Genomic DNA, 22,294 nt, shown 5'->3' with positions numbered 1-22,294 from the left:
TCATTGAAATCGACGGGAAACCGACCCAACAGGGTCCGTCGGTTTTCATAGCATCGCTTTCTAAAAACCGATGGATTGCGTCACTTTTTTTAATTTAAAAAGAAATAATATAAATTTTATAAAAAATTGACGGACTGCATCAGTTTTGTGGAAAAATTCTTGCCTGCAATTGCTGCGTTTTCTGCAGCCACACCTGCACAAAAACTTGCTCAAAACCAGCAGTAAAATGCTCCAAATCAATTCTAAAAGAGCTACAACATATAAAATCACCCTTAGTAACAATCAAACACATCAAACACTATCTTAACACATCAAATACGATCTAAATATACCTTCAAAGTTCAAAATATTCAAATGTCCAACCAAAAGTACCATTAACTAGTTTTACATAGTTTTAACATAAGTCCATAAAGCATAAAACATAAGTCCATTATGAAATCCAAACTACTACAACTCTTCATCCGGTGTCCGGGCTATTAAATGATCTCTATCATCATCTGGGTCGGGATGGGGGGGGGGGGGGAAGTGGGCACACCAAATGGTCCACATGCAATGTGATTTTAACTTGTGCCTTGAGTGATTCAAGGTTCGCTTTCATCAATTTACTTTTCTCAACTCTTTTTGCCTCGATCTCAGCTAATTTCTGATTAAGTTCTCCGATTTACTGCGACATAGCTGTGACATGAGCACCATCAACTCCCTCAGCTTGTCAAGAAGACCCTTTACCTCGCAATCCTGACCGAAGGCGACTTAAGTTGTTCCTTAGGCCTAGACCGTATGCTCTACCCTTTTGTACTCCCCCAACTTCTTTACACCAAAATTCTACTTCTAATTCCGGTGGAGGACGGCTCGGGTGGTCAGGTTGAGTTTGGCTGTACTGGTCCACATCTTGCATATATTGCGTCTGTATATTAAAAAATGAGACTTAGTACATAACGAATATATCATAATAAAACTTATATATAATTACTTAAATGATAAAATTATCACTTACATAGGAATCACGAGCCCTGTTCTCAACCCATTCGATCGGATCCGACTCCTGCTTTTTTGTTTTTTGTTTTTTTGGTGTAGGTCTTTAGGAATAGTTGTGTTACACCCTGCATTTTTGTACGTCGAACTATTCGTAAGCTAATCGACGTAAGTCTAAGGACGAAATTAATTTCTGGGATAAGAGACAAGGGCTTTTAATCCCCGATTTTTTTAGTGAGTGCACGATTATTTGTAAATTTCAATTGGTATAGAAATATTATTGGAGATTAAGGATTAATTAGCCATGATTATATTATTAAGTTGGGATTAATGATTAATTAAGCTAATTAGATCACTAAGTGGGCCCAACGACACATGGTGGAATGTGATTGGTGATTGAATGAAAAGTGGACACATGTCACAAGGGTGGACACATGTCCACTTTATAAGCAACATATAAATACTAAGTTGATGACTCCTAATTCTTTTATCAAATTCATTATCTTATTGAAGAAGGAAGGAGCTCCTAGCCATGGCAACTCACGGCCATGGCTATGGTAGCAATTCTTGAAGGTCACGGGCATGGCTATGGAAAATAAAGAAGCTCACGACCAACCTTCATTTCCACACCATTAAATTGTTGATCTTTACCTTGATTTGAAGGAGGAATCACGAACAGCCATGGTAGCAAGCTCACGGCCAGCTTGTTATTTTTTAAAAAAAACGTTTTTGCTTGCTTAGATTTACCAAGGAGATTAGTAAGTCATTTGTTGCTAAATAAGCAGGTCTAAGGTTGCTTCGTTGGAAAGATGAAGTTCCGGAAGTTCGTAAAGATTGTGTTCATCATCCCTTTCATCTTGTTCTGGGAATGGAAGTTCATCCAAGTTAAAGTTGGCTTAATGGAGGTGTTATCTTGATGGATGAGGTAATGACTCTTACCTCCTAAGATGTATTTGAGTTGATCCAAAATATAGCTAAGTTGTTAGATAAGAGAATATGGAAAATATGCCGGAAATCGTATTTGTTGTTGTTGTAGGCATATGGACTGTTTTGGCCATGTTGTTGTGTTATTGAGCTGATTTATTTATTTATGGATAGGAGTTGATGTTATGGTTGTGTTGACGTTTATATACTTGGGATGTTTTGAAGAAGGAAGTGTATAAAGTATCGTATACGAGGCGTATATTGGGCTATTTTTATGTATATCTTTGAAAATTGATGATTTGAGTTCAAAGAGATTTATATTAAGTTGTTGTTGTTGCTGCTATATGTTTCATTGTTGAATTGAATTGGAAGTCCGGGCTAGGCAAGATATATAGAGGAAATGCTGCTCGAGTTCCGTCAGGTTCTTAACTAATCAAAATCCTAATAAAGAAAGTACGAACTAGAGAATGATTCCCATAAGTGATTAGTTATAGATTTATAAGTTCGGAAAGTCATAGTTTATTGACAATAGTATTACTTTCATATTAAATAGGCTAAAGGAGAGATGAAGTAAGCTTGGTTACGATCGGTCTACGACAGGTATGTAAAGTTAACCCTTCTTTCTTTTTGGCATGATCTTTATGAAACACATAGACGATGTGAATATGATTCCAAAGAAGTTCCTATTCTTAGAGCCACTAGGATGGCTAATGTTGAAGTTATTTCTTTATATCTTGATACGTGTATATGATTCCAGAAGTTCTATTTTGATATAATCCACTGTGACATTCGAAAGGTATTTGATATGACTATTGTCTGGATTTTTAAATGATAGTTCGTTTTGATTACTCCATTGAGTCTTTGATAATGTTTTAATTTGCATATGGTTGCTCACTACTCTGCTCATGCATGGCTCAATATGTCCTCCACTGTGTCCCGGGCCAGGATACATTTTCGTGCACAGTTTCACTGCATTGTTCACCGAGTCCCTCACTAGAGGGTCGGGTACGGCATATATATATATATATATATATATATATATATATATATATATATATATATATATATATATATATATAATGGTGTTATGCTGTGTTTACGGAGTTATGATGTGTTTATGGCGCCAAGGATGGTATGTGGCGACCTTATTCACCGAGTCCCATAATGGGCCGGATATGATATATGATATTGATATGCATGATTTTCATTTCATAAGGCAAGTGTATTGATGTTTTAAAAGTCATACGTGTTTCTGGTAATCTCTATTTCAGTTATGATCCTTTTTATTATATTTCACGCTTTATATACTCGGTACATATTCCGTACTGACCCTCTTTCTTCGGGGGGCTACGTTTCATGCTCGCAGGTACAGATAGTCGGTTTGGTGACCCTTCAGCATAGGACTTCTACTCAGCTGTCTTGGAGAGCTCCGTTGTTCCGGAGCCTAGACTTTTGGTACAGATCTTATGATATATGTATATGTTTATCCAGGGGTACGGCGAGGCCCTGTCCCGTTATATTTCACTGTTAGTACTCTTAGAGGTCTGTAGACATATGTGTGTGTTGTGTATAAGTCCTGTTCAACTGTGTCTATACGATGTGCTATTATATGATGTTCGTCTGTAATGGCAGCCTTGTCGGCTTGCATATGATATTGATTTGTAGTAGCAGCCTTGTCGGCTTGCGTATCATTTTATGATTTTATTAGTCGTGACTCCTCAGGAGACAGTTTATCTGGATATATACATATGATGACGTTATGAACCTTCAGAGTTCTTTTACAAGTTCCCATGCAGTTCGTAGTTTCAATTTGACTATGTCTAACAGGTACATATATGAGTGTCCAGCTGGGGCACTAGTCATGGCCCTTGGGGTTGGGTCGTGACAAAAGTGGTATCAGAGCCAGGTTCATCCTCGGAGTGTCTACAGACCGTGTCTAGTAGAGTCTTGTTTATCGGTGTGTTGTGCACCACATCTATAAATAGGAAGCTACATGACATTTAGGATGTTACCTTTCCTTCTTATTCTAGATCATGCGATAGAGCCCAGCCATAGGAAATGAAATTCCTTATACTAACCCTTGATTTCAGCTGAAGAACGGCATCGACAGAAGAAAGTGACTGATGGTATTGGAAGTCACAAAGTACACAGGTAAGCAACGGTGCGAAAGATGCATGTCAGATAAGGTAAGAATATTGAAGTACGATTGAAATGTAAAGTTGAAGAATGGAAGGTAAGGTAGATAGGAAGGTATAACAGGACAGATCGTTAAAGGATCAGGTACGTCTCGAGGTGCGATATGTGAGGTAAGTTTCGACACCTTTATACTTTTTACTTGAAATTGGGAGCCCTGTGTGGCTATGATATGATATGATATGATATATGCGTATATATGTTGGCCCTGTGGGGCATTGTTGGTATTTCCTGCGTGCAGGTTTTGGGATAGTAAGAAGTACGGAGGAAACTCTGCCCAAATTTTCCCATAAATAGAGACAAAGAGAATGAGATATAGGTTCATAGTATGTCTTGAAGGTCGATACCGATAGAGTAAATTTATTATGTTGGATTAAAGCTTTAAGAGATACCCTCCATGTCATCCGTAAGAGGCATTATTCTTATTTGGGAAATTTTATTTCAAAGAAGCATGTATGAGCAGCACGGTTTGGAATCCATTTGAATGGACCAGAATACTTTCCAGCCACACTTTTTCCTTAGAAAAAGCTCATGTTGAAGGGCAAAAACGTCCAGCAATTAAGTTTCACTTCATTGGGAGAATACAGAGCATACAACAAGTAGTTTATGAACTAAATTATTCGTTCACGACTCAAGAATAAATCTGGAGGTAAACCATGTGAATCAAGCACTAGAAGTCCTGTGGTGCTTATCGGATTCTAGTTTTTCTTCTGGTGGTGGTTGGAGAATGCTTCATGGCGACATTTTATTAGTTCTTAATCAACTAATTGAAGATGGAATTTGTGGAAGGAAAACTCAAACTTATGGGCTGTCTAGGATCATGTATTTCATATGTTGTTGATGAAATGCTAGGATAATTCGGAAATGGCTGGTGATACTAAGGGATGATTTAGAAAAAGGTGGCAAATCTTAACAAAACATTTTATTGAGGTATCGAGTGAACCGATAAGTAGGGATAAAGTACGACGAGTTTACAGTTAAAAGGAGCAATAGTATGATTGAGATAAAAGTACGGAGGACTTCAATTATGACAAATTATGAAGGTATTAATAAGACAACTTGTGAGATATTAAAGATAAGATTGATCAGAAAGGGTGAAGGGTTAAATGCGCCTACTCCACAGAGTGCAATTAAAACATAGTAAGAATCGTGAATAAGGTTAGGGAGTGCTACGTTATAGGATGGATTACGAACAGGATGTAATGTGAATATCATAAGGATTTTTATAGAAATGAGTAAAGCTAGCAAGGAAGTAACTAAAGGATATGATGTGATCAGTGTGAAACGGGAAAGAAAATATATATATATATTAAAAAAAAAAACTTACAAAGTCCTATAGGGAAAGTTCAGAATAGAGGTCAAGTGGTAATGAAAGTGAAAGCGAGCACTGAAAGAGAAGGAGTTAATAGAAAGAAGAAGATAAGAAGAAAGCGAGTGGAATTACGGTGTAGCGATGTGTTATGACTTGTATAGCTGAGAAAACGAGTAATATAAGCGACAGAATTATGAAAGACCGAACTAAAGGAAGATGATCAACGGGACAGAATGAATGCCAGAAATGACTGGTATGATAAGAACAAATAGGGATGAACATAATATGTTTTGAAAATGAGAAAGGGGTTGCGTAGAAGTAGTGTTTTCCGAATGATACAAGAGTAGCATGAGATTCCTCGTGCACAAAATAAAAGATGGACATAGACTGGAGAAGTGAAAGGAATTCTAAAGGAAGCAATCAAGATAGACGTAATTAATTGAGTATGAGTATGGGATAAAAGGGAAATGTATAGCTACGAACTTAAGGTGTAGTACGACGAGAAGGTGATAAGACAAGACTACTATTAAGACGGATTTGATATGATTTTGAATAAGTTAGAAGTTAGCGCTGGGTATACAACAAGGGTGAAAGAGCATGAGGCATAAAGGAGTACTACGTGTATGTGACTTCACCTCGGAAATAGTGAAATCCTTAAAGGACAAGGATTGCGAATTTGCGAAACAACTGATGTATAGTGAATTTATTAAAAGAAATAGATGATATCCGTTGGGATAAAGATAGTGTTATAAGAAAGCTTGGGACACTTATCATCAGAATATAAGTGCTACCTAATTGAAAATTTGAAACGACTATAAGCACTAGCTAATTACTGATCAGAATAACTGAATGTGGCTTTGGATAAATTGCTATATTAGTTGTATTACTCGAGTACCAACCATCAGATAAGATTTTGTGCTATATATTGAGAGTTCTCATCGCCTCGTGATTTGGTTAAGGTTTTGCACATGGGGAATCAAAGTTATAGATGATAAGGAAAAGACCTGGACATGGTATAAGTACAACCTCAAAGGGGGGAAGCGGGTGAAAGCAAAGTAAGTACAAATGGAAACAATTGACGCTATAATATATCCAATATGGATACTCAAACTTCAAGTGAGATCCCATGCTGAAACAAGTTGGTAAGATCTGAAAGCCAACGATAAACGAATAGTAGCCAAGATGGTATTTGAGACAGTGCTGAGAATTATTGGTAAAGATCTTGGATAATATGACATTAGAGAGTAGATGCTTATAAAAGGAAGATTGCGACAAGAGAATGGTAACGAGTAACTTAAGAGATATTGTGAAAGATAGCGATGCTATGCTAGATTAGAGGCTAAGATGTTGGCAATAGAGTTGTTCGCTGATGATATTGTGACTTATAAGTTGCAAGGAGAAGGGATAGAAAATCCCCTAAAGTAGGGAGTGAGAAAGTCAAAGGGTGAATAAAGGAAGGGAAAAGAGTATGACAAGATAGGCTACGAGCGAATTTTAGTATGGATGAGATATGTAAAGCAGAATGAACCAGGGGAAGGAAAGACTATGATTAAGATTGGATATACTCTATACAAGTTGTACAAGAATAGTTATGCAATCTACGAATATTTCTATGCTAAAAATGAGACCAAGTGAGTACTTGATAAGAAGAGTAAGGATTTAGTAATAACAGTGTGGTTACGATATTTTGAATACATTAGGGAAAGGTGTAAGATGGTTTGAACCCAAGTACCGAGATGAAATTAGTACTGAGGGCAAAAGCCATAGTTAAGGACTAGTTATATCAATTGAAAGATATAAGAGGAAAGTGCAAGGTAAAGCATGAAGACTAGTGAGACGATGCTAAGGTATTTCCCGGGCAGATGTGAGCACCTACACATACTCTTGTAAAGATTGCAATATGATGCGTGATAGGAGAACCAAGAGCAAATTTAAGTAAAGGGGCAATGGAAGAGTTTGAAGTAAAGATAAATAAATGACACGAGATAATATGCCTAAAGTGTTACAAGTTGGATTAAGGGAAGTTGAGAAACGGTTTAACCGAGACGGTCAAAACAAACGGGTTACTGGTTACTGGGTGACAGTAAATTTATATGTCAAATCAAGAGAAATTCTTTCAGAATTATACCGGTTAATAATAGAAAGATCACAGAGCAGCTATGTGAAGTTATAATATGAGGGAACTCTAGCGCTATTTGATAGCCAATCCCAAAGATCGAGATCAAGAGCTGAAAGCAAAGTGACCGTTCAGAACCTTTAAAAGAAAGTCAAAAAGTGACAAATGATGCGGAATATTCCAGAACATGGACTGTAACAGCAGAGCAATGCAACGTTATTGGAGTAAAATAATGTTACACCTTGGGAAAGGTCGTTTTATCCGTAAAGTGCGTGAAGGGTCTATAAGTTACCGGAGGTATGAAATACTCCAAGAATTGTAAAGTCTACTACACCAATGAGGGATGTCTGCGCGTTACAAGATCTTGTTTAAAGATCAGAAGGTAAAGTGAAATGAACGATACATCATCTGAAGGAGTAACTATAGAAAAAGAAAGAATCGAGTCATGACTAACGTGCACCATGAGTACAAGTCCGAATAAATCAGTGATAGTACGACTGATCAGTATGTAGACAAGAGAGACAGTAACACTTCAGCAGAAGAGCTCGCAATACAACTGATAACCGACTGCGAAATAAAGAGGAGAGTAAAGACAACGACGTGGAATAATTACCTCGAGAAGAAACAGAAGGAGGAAATATTATGGGAATGGTTACGTAGAGATCTGAAATGCAGTATAATAGATTGAAGGAAATCGACCAACGAAAAAGTCATGTGAAGAGTATAATTCAGAGAAAGAACGTTCAAGAAATTATTGGTAGTGCAGGATTAGTTTAACATTCGAGGACGAATGTTCCAAAGGGGGGAAGGATGTTACACCCTGTATTTTTGTACGTCAAACTATTCGTAAGCTAATCGACGTAAGTCTAAGGACGAGATTAATTTTTGGGATATGAGACAAGGGCTTTTAATCCCCGATTTTTTTAATGAGTGCACGATTTTTTATAAATTTCAATTGGTATAGAATATTATTGGAGATTAAGGATTAATTAGCCATGATTATATTATTAAGTGGGGATTAATGATTAATTAAGCTAATTAGATCACTAAGTGGGCCCCACGACACATGGAGGAATTTGATTGGTGATTGAATGAAAAGTGGACACATGTAAAAAAAGTGGACACATGTCACAAGAGTGGACACATGTCCACTTTATAAGCAAGATATAAATACTAAGTTGATGACTCCTAATTCATTTATCAAATTCATTATCTTATTGAAGAAGGAAGGAGCTCCTAGCCATGGCAACTCACGGCCATGGCTATGGTAGCAATTCTTGAAGGTCACGGGCATGGCTATGGCAAATCAAGAAGCTCACGGCCAGTCTTCATTTCCACACCATTAAATTGTTGATCTTTACCTTGATTTGAAGGAGGAATCACGAACAACCATGGTAGCAAGCTCACGGCCAGCTTGTTATTTTTTTTAAAAAAAGTTTTTTCTTGCTTAGATTAATACCAAGGAGATTCGCAAATCATTTGTTTCTAAATAAGCGGGTCGAAGGTTGCTTCGTTGGAAAGATGAAGTTCCGGAAGTTCGTAAAGATTGTGTTCATCATCCCTTTCATCTAGTTCTTGGAATGGAAGTTCATCCAAGTTAAAGTTGGCTTAAGGGAGGTGTTATATTGCTGGATGAGGTAATTAATCTTCCCTCCTAAGATGTATTTGAGTTGATCCAAAATATAGCTAAGTTGTTAGATAAGAGAATATGGAAAATATGCCGGAAATCGTATTTGTTGTTGTTGTAGGCATATGGACTGTTTTGGCCATGTTGTTGTTGTGTTATTGAGCTGATTTATTTATTTATGGATAGGAGTTGATGTTATGGTTGTGTTGACGTTGATATACTTGGGATGTTTTGAAGAAGGAAGTGTATAAAGTATCGTATACGAGGCGTATATTGGGCTATTTTTATGTATATCTTTGAAAGTTGATGATTTGAGTTCAAAGAGATTTATATTAAGTTGTTGTTGTTGCTGCTATATGTTGCATTGTTGAATTGAATTGGAAGTCCGGGCTAGGCAAGATATATAGAGGAAATGCTGCCCGAGTTCCATCAGGTTCTTAACTAATCAAAATCCTAATAAAAAAAGTACGAACTAGAGAATGATTCCCATAAGTGATTAGTTATAGATTTATAAGTTCGGAAAGTCATAGTTTATTGACAATAGTATTACTTTCATATTAAATAGGCTAAAGGAGCGATGAAGTAAGCTTGGTTACGATCGGTCTACGACAGGTATGTAAAGTTAACCCTTTTTTCTTTTTGGCATGATCTTTATGAAACACATAGACGATGTGAATATGATTCCAAAGAAGTTCCTATTCTTAGAGCCACTAGGATGGCTAATGTTGAAGTTATTTCTTTATATCTTGATATGTGTATATGATTCCAGAAGTTCTATTTTGATATAATCCACTGTGACATTCGAAAGGTATTTGATATGACTATTGTCTAGATTTTCAAATGATAGTTCGTTTTGATTACTCCATTGAGTCTTTGATAATGTTTTAATTTGCATATGGTTGCTCACTACTCTGCTCATGCATGCCTCAATATGTCCTCCACTGAGTCCTGGGCCAGGATACGTTTTCGTGCGCAGTTTCACTGCATTGTTCACCGAGTCCCTCACTAGAGGGTCGGGTTCGGTATATATATATATATATATATGATGGTGTTATGCTGTGTTTACAGAGTTATGATGTATTTACGGAGTTATGATGTGCTTACGGAGTTATGATGTGTTTATGGCGCCAAGGATGGTATGTGGCGACCTTATTCACCGAGTCCCATAATGGGCCGGATATGATATATGATATTGATATGCATGATTTTCATTTCATAAGGCAAGTGTATTGATGTTTTAAAAGTCATACGTGTTTCTGGTAATCTCTATTTCAGTTATGATCCTTTTTATTGTATTTCACGCTTTATATACTCAGTACATAATCCGTACTGACCCCCTTTTTTCGGGGGGCTGCGTTTCATGCCTGCAGGTACAGATAGTCGGTTTGGTGACCCTTCAGCATAGGACTTCTACTCAGCTGTCTTGGAGAGCTCCGTTGTTCCGGAGCCTAGACTTTTGGTACAGATCTTATGATATATATGTATATGTTTATCCAGGGGTACGGCGGGGCCCTGTCCCGTTATATTTCACTGTTAGTACTCTTAGAGGTCTTTAGACATATGTGTGGGTTGTGTATAAGTCCTGTTTAGCTGTGTCTATATGATGTGCTATGATATGATGTTCGTCTGTAATGGCAGCCTTGTCGGCTTACATATGATATTGATATGTAGTAGCAGCCTTGTCGGCTTGCGTAGCATTTTATGATTTGATTAGTCGCGACTCCTCAGGAGACAATTTATCTGGATATATACATATGATGACGTTATGAACCATCAGAGTTCTTTTGCAAGTTTCCATGCTGTTCGTAGTTTCAATTTGACTATGTCTAACAGGTACGTATATGAGTGTCCAGCTCGGGCACTAGTCATGGCCCATAGGGTTGGGTCGTGACAAGCTGAGCCTGAGTCGGCATCTGTCCCGTAGCCTTTTTCTGCAAAAACAAAAGAAGTTAAAGATAGAATTAATAACTCAATAATGACATATTGATTGTAGGTAACTTTAAAAGTATAAAACTACTTACCATTGTCCTAGCCACGTGCCCCTGACTTCTTGCACCCGTTGTGTGCAAAGAGCCACCTTTTTCGGATGCACGGGCAGCCTTTGCCTGCTCAGACTTGGCGATAAACTCATGAGTTTGCCAATATGCCTTAAATTGCTCCCACTGTCCGTCGGTTAGCCATTGGGGCTTCCTCATATATTTTCTAGCCCTTGAAAACCAATCAGACAACCTTGCACTCCCCTTCTTCTCAAAGTTCACAGCAACCATATCATTATCTATTGGATCCTATGTACACAACATCTGCAAATCAAATGGATAATGTTAGATGATTTATATAAAAATAAATTCAAGTTAAGAATGTATAATAAGATGCATATGTTAAACTCTCTAAACATAGCCTGTCGAGTATCATATGGGATTTTACCCCATGTAGTATAAAATCGATCGCCATAAAGCCTCCGAACAACATCCAGTATGATTTTGTTCGTGATCTAGATAGTACCTGCAGTTAAAAAATTCAACCCATATAAGATTAAGATGAAAAAAAACTGTAGGAAAACTTAGTAAAAGACAATCTTACCCAACTCCCTTAGGCACGATGAAAACCCAACCGATCGAATATGTATATCCCGGCTATAGACCATAATATCCCGGTGCCTGTGCAGCTACCAGTACAGGTGCAAGAGGATGGGTCTGAGCCTGGCTCAGAGCTGGTGTGGATGGCTGTGACTCAGGCTCAGAGCTGCTATCTCTAAGGCACAAATTAGATACACTGGAAGGTGTACCATGTGGAGAAGGAGAAGGAGACAAAGTGGGCGATGTGCTCGGAGATCTACCCCGTGATGGTAATACATAGGTGTAGGTATAAAAGTAGGATGGTTAAATGAGGGCGGCTGAGGTGGTGCCACCTGAAAGACCCACTGACCATACTGGGGCTGCATAGTAGAACCAGGCATAAAAAAATGAGGCGGAGTAGAGTGCATATATGGAGCGGAGGGTACTAGTAGCTGTAGGATCTATAGGCCGCTTTTCTTTTTTCTGACTAGTACCTCGACCTCTACCTCTACCTTGATCACTACCACCTGATGACATTGGTATACAAATTTATGTTAGTAGAAATGAACTAATATACTAACCAATTACAAAAAGTTAATTACGTTAGAATAAAAATTTAACAAGTATAGAATTGTTTCATTACCAAGTATAGAATAAACTAACATGAAACTAGTCCTCCTCCCACTCATCCTTGGTTGTTTCATTTTCACCAGATGATTCTTCCCCATCGCTTGTTTCAGGACCATCGGTCGATTTTTGCTCAACATTTTCTATGATAGTTACATCATCTTCATCAAATTCTTCTAATCTGTGTTGAGGATGTTCTAAACTATTTTCTAAGTCTGTGTCCACTGTCTGATGAACAACTGGTACATCATTTTGATATGCCACATCTAACACATTATCGACCTTAATCCTCCCCACAGGCTTAGTCTTTATAACCACCCACCAATCAGCCTTATCCCAACGCAAAGGATATGCAGCATAACACACTTGCTTAGCATTTTATGCAATTATAAAGGGATCATAGCGATTGTATTGTCTTGTGTGTTTGACTTCAATTACGTTATGCTGGAAATTCACCCTTGTACCTCTTTGGCTTGGATAAAACCACTTGCACCGAAATAATTTTATCTTCTTCTTAGGGTAACTTGGATACTTAAGTTGTATGATCTCCTGCAGCACACCATAATAATCAACAGTTACACCGCTACCATCAGCATCGCCTTTAATGCACACTCCACTATTATTCGTCTTCTTATATTGAGAAACTTCTTCGGTTTGAAACTTGTAACCATTAAAAATGTACTTTTTCATTGTCTTAACTTCAGTGCCTGGTCCAAGAGCTATATCTTTCACAAATTGGGTATGTTCTCCCGTATGATAAACCTACATAATAAGGAGAAAATTAAAAATCAATAGCTTATATGTAGCGTACATTTAATTGAAATTATGCAATGAATTTCCACACTTACAAAATCGTACAGCCAATGGGAAAATTTCGAATATATGGCTTCATCACCTTCAAGTTCTACGAAGTAAATGTTAGACATATGTAAAAGTTTCATTAGTTTCACCCTTATCAGTTACCCATGTAATTCAGTAACATAATTCGACACTCACCAAATATATACTTGAATTTCAGGGCAATTGAGCACAACATGTGTCACAGCTGATTGCCTCTCCATACTACTCATGGTTCGTTTTGGAGGCTTTTTAGAACCTTGTCCTGGTTGATTAAAGATGGACATTGGTGGGTAGTTAGGATCAACCCCACCCTCATCATTACGGTTGGGCCTATTTCACATACATGACATTTGCTATTCGAAATAATATGAACAGAAATGCGTTGTTTCCTTTGCAAGATACACTTCGCAAATAGATCCTTCAATCTTAGATCTCTGCTTAGCCAATTTTTTGCATTTGCAAATGGTCCTGCATATGTTTAATATCATGTTATATAGTAATTAGTTAACAAAATGCATTAAAGAAAGAGGTAGTAAGTTTGGGTTCCTTACCTCTCGAAAGGATACATCCACCTAGTTTGAACCGGGTCTCCAAGGCATGCCTCTTCTACAAGAGGAATGGGAAGATGTTCCATCACATCAAAAAACCCACATGGAAAGATCTTCTCGAGCTTAGTGGTAATGACTGGCATATTCTGTTCCATTCTTTTAAGGTTTTCTACCGTCGAAGTGTTAAAACATAAATCCTTGAAGAGCAAACTTAACTCTGTGATTCGTTTCCATATTCTTTTCGATAGGTGGCTAAATACAATAGGAATCAAAGTTTCCATGAAAACATGGCAATCATGACTTTTCATACCAATCAATTTTCCTTCATTCATATTAGCACGCTTGTCAAAATTGGACGCATACCCCTCTGGCATCCACAAATTCTTAACCCACTGACAAATCTCTCGCTTGTCCTCCAAAGTGAATGAAAAACTAGCCTTGGGCTTGAACACTTTATTATTTGCTAACTCTTGCAAGTTCAATTCAGGGCGCCTACAATATTCCTTTAAGTCCAATCTAGCTTTTGGGTTATCTTTTGTCTTTCCTTTAACATCCATAACACTGTTGAACAAATTATCGAAGTAATTATTATCAATATGCATCCATCAAGATTATGCCGTAGAAGATTATCCTTCCAATACGGTAACTCCCAGAATATGCTCTGTTTATTCCAATTATGTTCAAAAGCATAACCATGTAGTCTATAACGGGCAACTTCTGTGACCTTAGGCAAGTGACAAACCCTTCCCCAAATTCCCTCTCCTGACAATGTTCGAGGTGGCGGATCATTTTCAGTTTTATTATTTCTAAATGCTTGTTTCATTTTCCTGAATTCGTGATCCATAAGCAAGAACTGACGATGACAATCAAACCATGAATTTTTGTGTCCATGTTTTAAAGTGAATGCTTTACTATTTTCCAAGCAATGAGGACAAGCAAGCTTTCCAGTAGTCATCCAACCAGACAACATCCCATACGCAAGCAAATCGCTAATAGTCTACATAAAAGAAGCACACATATTGAAATTGCTCTTAGTTGATACATCTTATGTCACTACACCTTCACACCACAATTGATTTAACACATCAATCAAAGGTTGTCGATAGACATCAATCAAAACTTTTGGATTACGGGGACCAGGGTTAATGCAATTCAGGAATATGCAGGGACTTGTCATACACATCTCAAGCGGTAGATTATATGGAGTAAGAAATACATGCCAAAAAGAATAGGGTGCAGTCGAAATAGAGTATGGTGTGAAACCATCCGCACACAAACTGTCACAACCGAATTTGGCTAAGCCGTGCGGGTACTTACCTTTCCCACCTCGGTAAGCGAAACCTCAACCCAACGAAAGTAAAGACATAAATAAATAAATAAATCAATTAAGTGGAAGAGAATAATCACGTAAGTCTTACGATAGTATAATAGAAATAGTGTGGAAATAAGAAAATACACCCGGGGTTTGGTCTAATCCATACAAGAGCATCTAATGAAAAATATACAAGTCTGGAATATATTAATACATCATATTTGTCTATGTCTCAGAATGGAAAAGTAAGACATAAATAAGAAGAGTCTTCAAGGCAGCGAACGTCTCGTGCTCACCCTGAAAACTCGAAACTATACTGATAGCGACTATCAACCACGGGAGACGGAAGTAGATCCAACCTGGAACTCTGCATTCATAAAAAAATGCAGCAAGTGCAGGTCAGTACAAAAACATAGTACTGGTAGGTATCATCGGCTAACTAAGTATAGCTAACATAATTCTGACAATAAAGCAATATAGACAGATAAATCAACAAGTATAAGTCAAACACAATTCAGAACCAAATATCCGTTATCACCTAGGTTGAAGCATCTAGCCCCAAGTGTGCCAAGTCTCAATATATCCAATCCGAATCCAATAACACGGTAAATCACCAGATCATCACCATGTAAGCCATAATGCAATGTAATGCAATAATGTATGTATGTGCAATGCTTGTGCTATGCAATGCTATGTACACATGTACTCTGGACGGAAGTATCGACGTCTCAATGGCATAACCCAAGATGACTTGCAAAGTCTAAGTGCTACTCGTCCCAGATCTTTGCCCAACAGACAGACGAGACTCCGGATCTTTGCCCATGGAGGATTTTCATCAGCACCACCCTGGGGGAACCGCGGAGTCCATGCACTCACTCAATCTATGATTCCGGAACAAATATCGGATATCACTCTCATGTGACTCTCATCAAAAACCGAACCCAGCTCATCACAATGTATGAAGTACCAACAATGTATCAATAGTATATCATGAAGGATGATAATGCGTGCAATGTATGTGTCAACATCAATAATAAGATCAATATCCCAAGTACCAATATGGGTACGCCAACAATATCATGAAAGACTACACAAGTCATATGGAACTCTATACTCGTATCAACATCAACAAGTGAGGTAATACAATATAATAATCAAGATGCAACAACAATTCCCAATATCTACTATTAATCACGTGGCATCAAGCCAATCACAATAGAACAAACAAGTCGCGACACAACCGGGCCCAACCTAAGGCAATATCTAACCCATCTTCATACTTGAAGGTTTACATGCAGTCTCTGACAATATCATCTAAATATATGCTTCTTTGCATGAAGTCTCACCAAGGGTAAGCCACAACCTACCTGGATGGCCGAACCGCAAAACACCAACAATCACTTCTTCGCTTTCCCCTTCTGCTGAGCCTCAAGATAAAGAAAGTATAGGCATATTCGTAATCTAGATTAGAAATCATAAAGATCGATACCTATATTGCTATCATTCACATTAGTTCAAAACCAATCCTAGAATTTGGAGAAACGAGGCCCACAAGGTCAAAACAGGAAATTCGGGAGTAAAATATCAAATTGAGCACAAGGTGATCAAAACCCAACAACTAATTGCTAAATTAACTCAAGGATCCACCCAATTTCGAATTTCAAGTAAAACCCTCAATTTTGGGTATAAACCCTAAGTCTTAGATTCAAGAATTCAACACTAATAATAGAAGATATTAACAACCTTAGATACATCATAATCTAGCATAAACCCAATCAATTTCATCATCAATAAGATTAGATAGAAAATCCATCAAAACCCACTTTTAATCTTCCATTACTAAGGGACTAACAAGGAAAGAGGAATTCTAAGATGATTACGAACAATGAAATAGCAAGAGGGTTAGGAGAACTTATCACCAAGATTCTTCACCAATAATCCCCAAGAATAGTTCCCAAGAGCTCAAATTTCGAAATGGTATTAAATGATAGACTACGGGCTTTTAACACTTAATTTAATGAATTAACTGCCTGTCACCCGCTTCAGCGACACTAATACCGCTCTAGCGGTGCCGCTCCAGAGGTGCCATGACCGCTACAGTGGTCATACCCAAATGGCAAGGACTGCTCCAGCAGCAGGGTAATCACTTCAGCGGCACCGCTGCAGTGGTGCTGGTGCTACCAAAGCGGGCACCAGACACTAGAAATTTCCCAAGTTTTCACACTTCAACTCGAATTTCTGACTCATTCCCGAGGCTATCTGCTCATAAAGCACAGACGCAGACACATATAAAAATACGCTACGAACGCGCTCGTAGCCTCAAAATTCCTTTTGGAGCTCTCGTTCACCGAGTCAACCCCCGATTGCTCAATTCCAATTTTCCAACCCAAGTCCCAAAATGCATCCGAGAGCATTGGGTACCGAACCAGACATACACACGTGTTCTAAATGACCATTCAGACATCTTGAAATTGATAGATTTTTGAAAAAGGTCCGTTTACCCAAAAGTCAAGTGTGAGTCAACTCTTTTTCGCTTTAAGCTCAAATTTCACAAAAAGTCTCTCGAATCAAGTCTGGACACCTCGGGAAGCGTGTCAATGGGTCCCCTCCGGTCAAAAGTGAGCTAACCAATCTCGAAAAGGGGCGAAAGTGCTGGAAACACTATAACAACCAAAACGGGTCGTTACATCATATACCAATTAAACCTTCGCTCGTCCTCGAGCGAAGAAGGGAAAAGAGCGGGGAAATACCTGAATCAACGAACAACTAGGGATATTGGCTACATATGTGAGACTTGATCTCCCAAGTAGCCTCCTCAACAGGACGATGTTTCTATTGCACCTTCACAGAAGCAATCTCCTTTGACCTCAACTTCCGAACCTGCCTATCCAAAATCACAATGTGCTCCTCTTCATAGGTCAAATTCTCATCAAGTAATATCGAATCCCAACAAACAATATAGGTACCATCGGCATGGTACTTCTTCAGCATCGAAACATGAAAAATCAGATGAACTCCCGCCAAGCCTGGCAGCAATGCCAACTCATAAGCTACATCGCCCACATGGTCCATAATCTCAAATGGGCCAATATAACTGGGGCTTAACTTGCCCCTCTTCCCGAACCTCATAACACTCTTCATGGGTGAAAGCTTCAATAGAACCTGGTCACCGACAGCAAACTCTAAATCTCGAAACTTCCAATCCGCATACATCTTCTGTCGACTCTGAGCTGCGAAAAGCTTGGCCTGAATAACTCTCACTCTATCAAGGGACTCTCTCAACAGATCCGTACCCCAAGGTCGAACCTGGAACCCATCAAACCAGCCAACCACAGGTCGACACCTCCTACCATATAAAGCCTCAAAAGGCGCCATGCCAATACTCGAATGATAACTGTTGTTGTACGCAAACTCTGCCAATGGTAAGTACTGGTCCCAATGACCGCCAAAATCAATAACACACGCTCTCAACATGTCCTTGAGCACCTGAATGATCCTCTCGGACTGGCCATCGATATGAGGATGAAAAGCTGTACTGAGATCTAATCGAGTACCCAACTCCTCATGAAAAGCCCTCCAGAATTGAGAAGTGAAGATAGTACCTCGATTAGATACAACAGAAATAAGAATCCCATGCAATTTCATAATATCCCGAATGTACAACTTGGATAACTTCTCCGCGGTATAGGAAACCTGAACTGGAACAAAGTGAGCAGACTTAGTCAACCGATCAACTATCACCCAAATAGAGTTAAACTTGCCTAGGGTTTTCGGAAGACCCACAAAAAAATCCATGGCAATTCTTTCCCACTTCCACTCGAAAATGAGCATCCTCTGAAGCACACCGCCTGGTCACTGGTGCTCATACTTTACCTGCTGACAATTTCCACACTTAGCCACCACGAAATCAACTATATCTCTCTTAATCTGACCCCACCAATAGTGCTGTCTCTAAATCACGGTACATTTTAGTCGCCCTCGGATGAATGGAATAGCGAGAGCTATGAGCCTCAGACAGAATCAACTGAATCAAATCACCAACACGAGGAACGTACACACGTCCGTTAACCCTCAAAATGCCCTCAGAATCAATCACGGCCTCCTTGGCCTCACCCCTCAAAACTCTATCTCGAATGTTGCCCAACTGAGCATCCTCAAACTGATGAGTCTAGATGTGGTCCAATAAAGATGATCTTGCCTCTACACAAGCCAAAATGCTATTACATTCAAACCTTCGACCTTAAGAGGTTTACCAGAAAGCTTTGTAGCAGCTTTAAGAGATGGAAGAAACCGAAACTGGAAAAAATTCCTCATAGGGACAGTCCAAACAAGTTTGATTTTTGAATCAAGGGAGACGAAACTGTTGGCCAGAGTCTGAACCTCCATAGCCAACAGACGCTCGGCAATAATCAAATGAGCCAAACTCCCCATACTCACTGCCTTGCGACTCAAGGCATCAGCCACCACATTGGCTTTCCGGGGATGATAAAGGATAGAGATGTCATAGTCCTTCGGGAGCTCCATCCATCGGCGCTGCCTGGAATTAAGATCTCTCTGGGTAAACACATGCTGAAGGCTACAGTGATCTGTGAAAACCTCACAATGGACACCGTACAAATAATGCCTCAAAATCTTCAAAGTTAAGACCACGGCCAATAACTCCAAATCATGGGTAGGGTAATTCTTCTCATGAATCTTCAACTGATAGGAGGCATAAACTATCACTTTACCCTCATGCATCAACATATCACCTAAACCCACACGAGAGGCATCACAATAGACCACAAAATCCTTACCCTCCACGGGTAATGTTAAGATCGGGGCTGAAGTCAAAAGAAGCTTGAGCTTTTGAAAGCTCTCCTCACAATCATCTAACCACTAGAAGGGAACATCCTTCTGAGTCAATCTGGTCAAAGATGAAGCAATAGCAGCAGCAAAACCCTTCACAAAGCAACGGTAGTAGCTGGCCAAACCCACAAAACTATGAACCTCAATCACAGTAGTGGGCCTCGCCCAACTCCTCACAGCCTCAATCTTCTGTGGGTCAACCATAATCCCATCCTTGTACACACTGTGGCCCAAGAATGCCACTGACTCCAACCAAAACTCACAATAGAAAACTTAGCAAACAAACTATGCTTCTTCAACAACCCAAGAACAGTACGAAGATGACTCTCATGTTCCTCTATACTCTTGGAATACACCAAGATATCATCAATAAACATGTCCAGCCTAACCGAAGGGCCATAACGGGCACCCGGTGTCAACCTACCCGGACGCTTCTTATCGTACTCTCATATTCACACGTAAGTGAGCCACATGGCTTACTCATTACTCATATTTACATACATCAATGGTACTAATCTCATTGGGCAACAACACATTTATATTATCATCAAATACTTGGCACATAGCCCCATACACACGCCGACGAGGCTAACAAAATAATATACAAATGTGAGCCGACAAGGTTAAAAGACATCTACCCGTACACAACTGTCTACGAGCCTCTAAGAAGAGTATGTAATATCATATATGCAGGACAAGACCCCGCCATGCCCATATGTATGTACACAAAAGAATAATACCCAAAAGCTGTAGCTCCGGATGAAATGGAGCTCCTCTATGCAGTCTTTGAACAAGAAATCTATGGATCAAGCCTGTCTCCCTAGCCACCTGCGGGCATGACGCAACGTCCACAAACAAAAGGACGTCAGTACCAATAATGTACTGAGTATGTAAAGCATAATCGACATCATAGTAGGAGCATAAGAAATAGCATAGGAAATAGCATAAGATAGAAGAATCGAGAGGTAATAAAACCCTTTGTACCTCTAGTGGCCATCATCATATTTAATTACTTATCCTTCATAGGGACCTTCCATTTCCAATACTTACTCATGCATGTATACATACATAACATATTCGTATTCGTATTTATACCGTACCTAACTACAAAGGTTCGGTGATTCACATACCCAGCCATAACAAAGCTCAGTGATTATACATACCTGGCCCTACCAAGGCTCAGTGTTATCCGTACCCAACTGCAGAGGTGCGCATGCGATAGGTATCATACCCGGCCATATAAGCTCGGTGTTATAATAGTCATACATACTTAGACACATATACATGAAAGTCCATAAGAATCATCAACATCATTACCATCATCTTTTTTGTTACATCTCTCCTTAGAGGATCAACTATCACACAAAGGAGGTACTAATATCGTGAAAGTATCGAGAATTCTGAGCTTTGGTAATCTTAGAGATAGAGTCATTTGGAAGACATAATGGGACTCATGAAAGGATATATAGTAAATAAACCATGCCTTAATGAAAGAAGGGTTAGCCTTACATACTCTTCATCTTCTTAACTACTCAACGTTCACCGTCGTAGCTTGAACAATCTACATGAGAAGGATTCATTCCATGGTTAAGCCTTAATGACACTCTTAAATTCAAACTAAAATAATTCAGGATCTAATGAAAATTGGGCAGTATTTCCCCTATTTCGTCAACTTACACCATATTACAAAACAACTCCCAAACATCCATAATACACCCACAATATCATAATCAAGTAATCACATTCCCTTAAGCCTTCAAAATTCATCCTTATGCTCAACTTATACCAACAACCTCACACCCATTTTAGCATATTTTCATACAATGCTTCCTTATCACTATTACTACCTTCCATAACAAAATTATATCTGTATCATACTTAGAATCATGACTCTCGTTAGCTTACTACTCAAAAACATCATAAAAGTTACATTGAGCCCTCATTTTCTACTTTCTTCTTCTACCCAAGTTCTACAACAACCAAGCATTCATGATAACATGAAATAAGCATGAAAACTAACCGTTTATCTCATAGGAATGAGCTTTGGAGCAGCTATCAACTTAGGTGAAAACTCTAGCTTCAATACTAAAGAATCTCTTGTAGTCCACTAACCCTAGGAAGCCTTCTAACACATGAACACTTTGATTCTTGCCTCTTGATCTTTGTTTTCTCTTGGATTGGAGTGGAATATGCTTGGAGAAGGGTTTTGAGCTCTCAAGACTTGTGGAAAATGAAAAACGAAATAAAAGAACAAGAGCCCTCTATTTATACAAAATATAAAAATTCAGCCCGATGGACATATACGGATCATTTATACGGTCTGTATAAGTGGACCGTATAACACCACCATGAAAATGACCTCTTCTGTTGAGGTCAGGTTATACGGACCCTCCTTATACAGACTGTATAAAGTTATATGG

The 22,294-nt window shown here is 38.8% G+C and overlaps 1 protein-coding gene across 1 annotated transcript; it reads right to left on the bottom strand.

Moving 5' to 3' along the window:
* Positions 1-12,368: 12,368 nt before the first annotated feature.
* LOC132624229 (uncharacterized) lies at positions 12,369-19,457 on the bottom strand. Its single transcript, XM_060339039.1, has 8 exons — positions 19,259-19,457; positions 15,386-15,393; positions 14,356-14,711; positions 13,718-14,275; positions 13,569-13,634; positions 13,334-13,496; positions 12,765-13,088; positions 12,369-12,656 (listed from the first exon to the last, which is right to left on the bottom strand). Exons 1-8 carry the CDS (start codon positions 19,455-19,457, stop codon positions 12,369-12,371), a joined length of 1,962 nt encoding a protein of 653 aa, XP_060195022.1.
* Positions 19,458-22,294: the final 2,837 nt, after the last annotated feature.

Source organism: Lycium barbarum, chromosome 12 (genome assembly GCF_019175385.1).
Source record: "Lycium barbarum isolate Lr01 chromosome 12, ASM1917538v2, whole genome shotgun sequence".
NCBI classification, from domain to species: domain Eukaryota; kingdom Viridiplantae; phylum Streptophyta; class Magnoliopsida; order Solanales; family Solanaceae; genus Lycium; species Lycium barbarum.
This window is presented reverse-complemented; position numbering and strand designations above follow the sequence as displayed.

Excerpts from the sequence above, each read along its gene's own strand:
- LOC132624229 (XM_060339039.1), bottom strand. The coding sequence starts at position 19,457 with ATGGGGAGTTTGGCTCATTTGATTATTGCCGAGCGTCTGTTGGCTATG. Across the intron at positions 13,497-13,568 it reads GAAGGATCTATTTGCGAAGT|GCCCAACCGTAATGATGAGG; the intron begins GTATCTTGCAAA and ends TATGTGAAATAG. Across the intron at positions 12,657-12,764 it reads GGGTGAATTTCCAGCATAAC|GCTGATTGGTGGGTGGTTAT; the intron begins GTAATTGAAGTC and ends CGTTGGGATAAG.